The sequence below is a fragment of the Eriocheir sinensis genome, chromosome 25 (genome assembly GCF_024679095.1).
Source record: "Eriocheir sinensis breed Jianghai 21 chromosome 25, ASM2467909v1, whole genome shotgun sequence".
Lineage (NCBI taxonomy): Eukaryota > Metazoa > Arthropoda > Malacostraca > Decapoda > Varunidae > Eriocheir > Eriocheir sinensis.
Window position 1 is genome coordinate 10,839,512 of NC_066533.1, and position 7,500 is coordinate 10,847,011.

At 40.8% G+C, this 7,500-nt stretch overlaps 1 protein-coding gene across 4 annotated transcripts in view; it reads right to left on the reverse strand.

Annotated features, from left to right (window-relative positions):
• LOC127003349 (proton channel OtopLc-like) overlaps nt 1-7,500 on the reverse strand; it is a 104,197-nt gene that overhangs the window by 96,483 nt on the left and 214 nt on the right. Inside the window, exon 1 of one of the 4 annotated variants that reach the window (XM_050869879.1) lies at nt 5,456-5,562. The exons of 2 other annotated variants lie outside the window; for them this stretch is intronic. In XM_050869879.1, the coding sequence (XP_050725836.1) occupies nt 5,456-5,475 (20 nt within the window). In that variant the 5' untranslated portion in view covers nt 5,476-5,562. Of the gene's footprint in view, nt 1-5,455; nt 5,563-7,500 lie in introns of those variants that run through there. One more of the 4 variants, XM_050869874.1, reaches the window with a different exon arrangement.

Genomic DNA, 7,500 nt, shown 5'->3' on the forward strand with positions numbered 1-7,500 from the left:
TAAGCAAACCATTTACTCTTCGTATTGGGCAAGTATCCAGACTTCTTTTGGGTTAGGCTTTTGTGTTCACGGCGAAAAGCAGTCCGCGAATTCTTGATCTTTTTTATCATTTCCACGTCACAGTTGAATATTTCTGCTAATTCTCGCAATGCATCTAATTTAGCATGGTTATTCTTGCAGTCTTTTAAAGCGTATATCCCATAGTACAGTGTGTTTCCTGTATTTTTCTTTAAATTTCACGTTTTTTTCTGGGGGCCAATTCATTTTGCTGCTTTCAACAAGGTTTGTTTCCCGTGACTGGTGGGAAGGCGTTCAACACCAGGCAACAAGCTAAAACTTGTCGCATGCGGCAAGCAACACGGCAACATGTTGCCACCAGGAAGAGGGAGGAGGAGAAGGAGGAGGAGGAGGAATGGAAAATATTTAACGCAAGATCTGATACGGGTAATGGAAGTGGACAAGAATGAAGGGAATACTGCAAAAACGTGGAAGAACGAAAGGGGAATAAGGAGGAATGGAAGTTACGTGATTTTACGAAAGATCAGATGTCGATATACGGAGGAAAGGATGTAAAAATAAAATAGAAGTGAAACAAAAGAGAGGGAGAACAGAATAAAAAATAATACATGAAGGGTCAAATGATATACACAGAGAAAAGGAATAAACGAAGCGACAGGATTTGAAAAAGGATAAAGGAAATGAAAAAGAGGGAGGACGAAAAAAATAGAGAAAAGATTACATAATATTGAGAGAAAAATAAAGATGGAAGGAAAGAAAGAATGCAAAATATAATAGGAGAATAGATGAAAATAAAAAGGAGAGAGAAAAAAAAGAACGAAGACAAAATATATGTAAGAACTGATATAGAAAGATAAAGGGAAGAATAATAAGAATAAGAAGAATAAGATAAGAACAAGAAGGAAGGAAGGAGAGAATGAAAGGCTCAATTTGAAGAGGGAAAAAAATATTGAAAATTGTATATAAGATCAGATATAACAAGGCGGAAGAGAGAACAAAGGAAAGAACGCAGAGGGAAAAATGGAGGGAAAATGAATATGAAGAAAATAAAATGGAATAGAGAATAAAGAGAAGGAAAGGAGGAAGTAATGAAAAAGATGATGATGAAAGGAAAGAAGAGCGAAGGAGAACGAAGGAATAAAGGAAATAAAGATAATGTAAAGAGAGGAGAGAAAGGGAAGGAACGAAGGAAGAAATAACGAAGAAAGATGAAGAAAAAGGGGAGAGAAGGAAAAAATGAGAAAAATTTTAAAGAAAGCCGATGATGAAAAGGAGGGAGGGAGAAGGAAAGAACGAAGGAAATAATAACTATATAGAAAAGATGATGAAAGGGAATTAGAATAAAAGAATTGACACGAAAGACCTGATAATTATATAGACAGAAAAAAGTGTAAAGGAAAGAGAAAAGAGGAAAGAAAAGAAAAGAAAAAAAGTAAAAAGAGGAAAGAAAATGAAAGGCGAAACTGAAAAAGGCAAAGAAGGGAGAAAGAAAATAATACAAATAAGATGAGAAAGAAAAAAATGAGAACAAAAAACTGAAAAATAAGTGGAAGCTGAGAAATGAAAACAATGAGGAAGTGGAATAAAGAAAATAAAGAAAGGAAGAATGCAAATAAGAAGACCAGAGACAAAAAAGAAAGAGGAAACAAAAAAAAAAAAGAAAAAAATATGGAAGATGAGAAACGAAAACACGAAGAAGAAAACGGAATAGAGAAGAAAAAGGATGAAAACCAAGACGTGGAAACCGATAACAAATAAAGACAAAGGTAACATAAAAAAGGCAACAGAAGTCAACAGGAATAAACAGGAGTCAACAGAAGTCAACAGGAATAAACAGGAGTCAACAGAAGTCAACAGGAATAAACAGGAATAAACAGGAGTCAACAGGAATAAACAGGAGTCAACAGAAGTCAACAGAAGTCAAAAGAAGGAATAATCAGGAGTCAACAGAAGTCAACAGGAATAAACAGGAATAAACAGGAGTCAACAGAAGTCAACAGAAGGAATAATCAGGAATCAACAAGAATCAATTAACTTTCCCTTTCCATTCATCTCAGCTAGTCAGTCAGTCAGTCAACCACCACCACCACCACCTCTCCTCCTTTCTCCACGCGACCACCAAGCCGATAAAGAAGCGCGTAAACCCACCACAAAAAAACACTAATTACACCCGGCCTGACCCTCCCCCCCACACTTAAACCCACACAACCCCCCTAACCCCCCCTTACACCACCCGCCTAATGTGCAATAAAAGTCATAATAATACCCGGCACACCAATACACGGGTCCTAAAGAGCGGCTATTAGCGACACGGCAATCACAGGTGGCTAATGACTTACTTATACTTGACGCCTCACAGGTGGGAAAAAGACAGGTAGATGATGATGATGATGATGAAGATGATGATGATGATGATGATGATGATAATAATTCTCCTCTTTGAAATTACAGACGCAAGAGTGAAATTCGAGAGAGAGAGAGAGAGAGAGAGAGAGAGAGAGAGAGAGAGAGAGAGAGAGAGAGAGAGAGAAAAAAAATCGTGTTTCAGGTGACCTTGTGCCTAACCTTAAATACCCCCCCCTCCCTCCTCCTCCTCCTCCTCCTCCTCTTCCTCCTCCTTCTCTTCCTCCTCCTACTTCCCTTCCCTATTTCCTCTTCTCACTCATTAGAAGATTGAATTATTGACCCATTTCACATTCTCTCTCTCACTCTCTCTCTCTCTCTCGCGGTAACCTTTCAGCATTACAAAATACAAAGAGAAAATTAAAGCTGTTTCGCGTGATTTCTTGTCTCAACCTGACTTGGAGAGAGAGAGAGAGAGAGAGAGAGAGAGAGAGAGAGAGAGAGAGAGAGAGAGAGAGAGAGAGAGAGAGAGAGAGAGAGAAAGTTCACAATCATATGTAAACCAATAACCCCCAACTCACTCACTCACTCACTAACTCTCTCCTCCCTCACTCTCACTCTCTCGCAAACTCTTTCTTAACTGACAAACACCCGCCATTTTGTTCTTTCATCAATCCACCAAAATGTCTGTAAAAAGTAAACACTCATTCTCACTCTCATTCACTCTCACTCACACTCGCTAACTCATTCACTTTCTTTAAAACGGAGATAAACGCTTTGCTGTTCCTGTCATATTTAGATCACCGAGTTGTTTGTTAAGTTACGCAGAGTGAGAGGAAGGACGCTCTCACTTTCACTCACTTTCACAATCACTTTCTCAGATGCACAATATGACACGCAATGTTCTTCTTAAGTATCCTCAAGGTAATAAGTTTCTTCAAATGCACTAAAACGCTTTCACTCTCACTGCCTTTCATGCTTACTCACTATCTTACTCTCACAATCACTTTCCTGATAATGCAAAACACAAAAATGGACACAAAAGATAAAGGAAGGAAACCAAAGATAGTGAAGGCCATATTAATGATGCTGATGTTGTTGATGATGATGATGATAGTGGTGATGATGGTACTGTCTATAGGTTCGCACAGGTGATGCTTGAGATGACAATAGAGATGAAGGAGGAAAACCGAAGATAGTGAAGGCCATATTAATGTTCCTCTTCCTTATCCTCAGACCAAGACGTTCCTTCAAATGTCTGCAAGTACTCTCATTCTCACTCACTATCATTCATTCTCACTCACTCTCGCAATCAATGACTCACACTCACTCTCACTATCAATCACTATCCTAAACGCAGAAAGTACAAGTCCACGCAATGTTCCTCTTCCATATCCGCAGGGCAAGAAGTTCCCTATGATATACTCACTCTCACTCACTCAATCAATCACTCTCACTCACTCACTCTCACTATCAATTACTATCCTACACACAGAAAGTACAAGTCCACGCAATGTTCCTCTTTCATAACCGTAGGGCAAGAAGTTCCCTATGATATACTCTCACTCACTCAGTCAATCACTCTCACTCACTCACTCTCACTATCAATCACTATCCTACACGCTGAAAGTACAAGTCCACGCAATGTTCCTCTTTCATATCCGTAGGGCAAGAAGTTCCCTATGATATACTCTCACTCACTCAATCAATCACTCTCACTCACTCACTCTCACTATCAATCACTATCCTACACGCTGAAAGTACAAGTCCACGCAGTGTTCCTCTTCCATATCCGCAGGGTAAGAAGTTTACTAAGATATACTCACTCTCACTCACTCACTCACCCACTCACTATCAGTCACTTTCCTAAATGAACAAAACACAAAAAGACAAGTAATGTTCCTCGTCCGTATCAGCAGGGCAATAATTTCCGAACATGCACTCACTCTCAATCAATCAATCACTCTCACTCAATCACCCTCACTCATCACCTTCCTAAATGAACAAAACACAAAATGGTATACAATGTTCCTCGTCCGTATCCACAAGACAAGAAGTTTCCTAAGATCCACTCACTCACTCACTCTCAATCAATCACTCTCAATCCATCACTCTCACTCACGGTGCGGTAGGTAGTCACGAGAGCCTGTGAGAGCGTCAACTGAGGAGAGCCCAAACTAGGCACTGTCCCCCTAGGTGCCACTCGCGGGCCGGAAGGACATGAGGTCAGGGTGGGCAGGGGAGTTGGCATTCAGCCCGAGGCACTGATTGGGGGCGGGTGAGGGGGGGGGGTGAAGGTGACGGGGGGGGAGGAAGGGGTGGGGCGAGAATGGTGGAAATGCGCGGTGGTGGTCGTGGTCGTGATGGTGGTGGTGGTGGTGATGGTGATCTTGTTTTTCTTGTGCCTGGTTGTGGTTGTGGTGGTGGTGGTGGTGGTGATGGTCGTGGGTATGGGGTTGTGATCCTCCTTTTCCTCTTTTTCCTCCTCCTCTTTCTCCTCCCCTTCCTCCTCCTTCTCAGTGGTAATGGTGGTGGAGATGAAGATGGAGGAGGAGCTAGTGGTGGTGATGGTGATGGTGGTGGTGGTAAAAATGGCGATGAGGAATGTGGTGATGATGCAGATGGTGTTGTTGACTTTGGTGATGAAGTGAGGAGATAAACATGGAGATGACGATGCTGCTGGTGATGACGAGACGGAGATAAAGAAGGCAATGATAAAGCAGATAAAGAAGAAACTGATGATAGTAACAAAAGATAGATAGATAGATAGATAGATAGATAGATAGATAGATAGATAGATAGATAAACCAAATACAACGAATGACTTAGATGCTTGAGATGACAACAACAAAGATAAGGGAAGGAAACCAAAGATAGCGAAAACCATAATAATGATGGTGATAATGATGATGATGATGATGATGATGATGATGGTGATGATGAGTTCGCACAGGTGATGCTTGAGATGACAACAGAGATGAACGAAAAAAAAAACAGTGAAAACCACATTAATAACGATGCTGATGATGACGTTGATAGTAATACAGGTAACATCTAAGGGCATCGTACAGGTAGAGGCGCCCCACTCTCTTACCTGTTCGGGTGGAGATACATGAGGCTGGTGAGATCCCGACAGCCACCAAATGAACACTGGCTGGCCCTTCACCGCGACCCAGACCTCTGCCGGCCACACCGCCCCCGCCTGTGTGACCTCGCTCCACGGCCTTGTGACCCAGGACCAAGGCAACCCACCCCCGCCCCGCCCCGCCCCGCCCCGCCCCTAGCCACGCCCTATTGACCTATTTTCTCCATACCTAACGCCTATGTCCTCCCCAGGCTCGGTTAGATGGGTTGGGTCAGGTTGCGTTGTGTTTTGTCAAGGGATCAGTTTACGGAAGGAAGCTAGAGAGAGCGAGGGAGGGAGGGAGAGACAGGGAGAGACAGAGAAAAATACCAGAAAAAATGTATCTACGGAAGAGGGGGAAGAGATAGAATGAGGAGGGAGAGAGAGAGAGAGAGAGAGAGAGAGAGAGAGAGAGAGAGAGAGAGAGAGAGAGAGAGAGAGAGAGAGGAATATAGGGAGAAACAGAGGGAGAAAGAGGGGGAGAAGAGGCAAGACCATAGGAAGGAAGGGAAGCAAGAGGGAGGAAGGGAGGAAAAAAAGGTAGGAGGGGGGCCAAGGAGAGAGAAGGGAGGGGGAGAAAGGGAGAACCAGAGGGAGGAGAGGGAAGGGAGAAAGAAAGAAGGAGGGAGGGAAGGGAGGAAGAAAGAAGGAGGGAGGGAAGGGAGGGGAGGTAAAGTTCGCTATTTCACTTTCCTGACCAAAAAAAAAAAGAACGATCCTACTGAACGATTTACTGCTGAAGGATTTTACTACTGAACGATTTTACTACTGAACGATTTACGGCTGAACGATTTTACTACTGAACGATTTTACTACTGAACGATTTTACTACTGAACGATTTTACTACTGAACGATTTTACTACTGAACGATTTACGGCTGAACGATTTTACTACTGAACGATTTTACTACTGAACGATTTTACTAGTGAACGATTTTACTACTGAACGATTTTACTACTGAACGATTTTACTACTGAACGATTTACGGCTGAACGATTTTACTACTGAACGATTTTACTACTGAACGATTTTACTAGTAAACGATTTTACTAGTGAACGATTTTACTACTGAACGATTTTACTAGTGAACGATTTTACTACTGAACGATTTTACTACTGAACGATTTACGGCTGAACGATTTTACTAGTGAACGATTTTACTAGTGAACGATTTTACTACTGAACGATTTTACTACTGAACGATTTTACTATTGAACGATTTTACTACTGAACGATTTACGGCTGAACGATTTTACTACTGAACGATTTTACTACTGAACGATTTTACTAGTGAACGATTTTACTAGTGAACGATTTTACTAGTGAACGATTTTACTGCTGAACGATTTTACTAGTGAACGATTTTACTAGTGAACGATTTTACTAGTGAACGATTTTACTAGTGAACGATTTTACTACTGAACGATTTTACTACTGAACGATTTTACTAGTGAACGATTTTACTACTGAACGATTTTACTACTGAACGATTTTACTAGTGAACGATTTTACTACTGAACGATTTTACTAGTGAACGATTTTACTGCTGAACGATTTTACTAGTGAACGATTTTACTAGTGAACGATTTTACTAGTGAACGATTTTACTAGTGAACGATTTTACTACTGAACGATTTTACTAGTGAACGATTTTACTAGTGAACGATTTTACTAGTGAACGATTTTACTAGTGAACGATTTTACTACTGAACGATTTTACTACTGAACGATTTTACTACTAAACGATTTTACTAGTTAACGATTTTACTAGTAGACGATTTTACTAGTGAACGATTTTACTAGTGAACGATTTTACTAGTGAACGATTTTACTAGTGAACGATTTTACTAGTGAACGATTTTACTAGTGAACGATTTTACTAGTGAACGATTTTACTAGTGAACGATTTTACTACTGAACGATTTTACTAGTGAACGATTTTACTACTGAACGATTTTACTAGTGAACGATTTTACTACTGAACGATTTTACTAGTGAACGATTTTACTGCTGA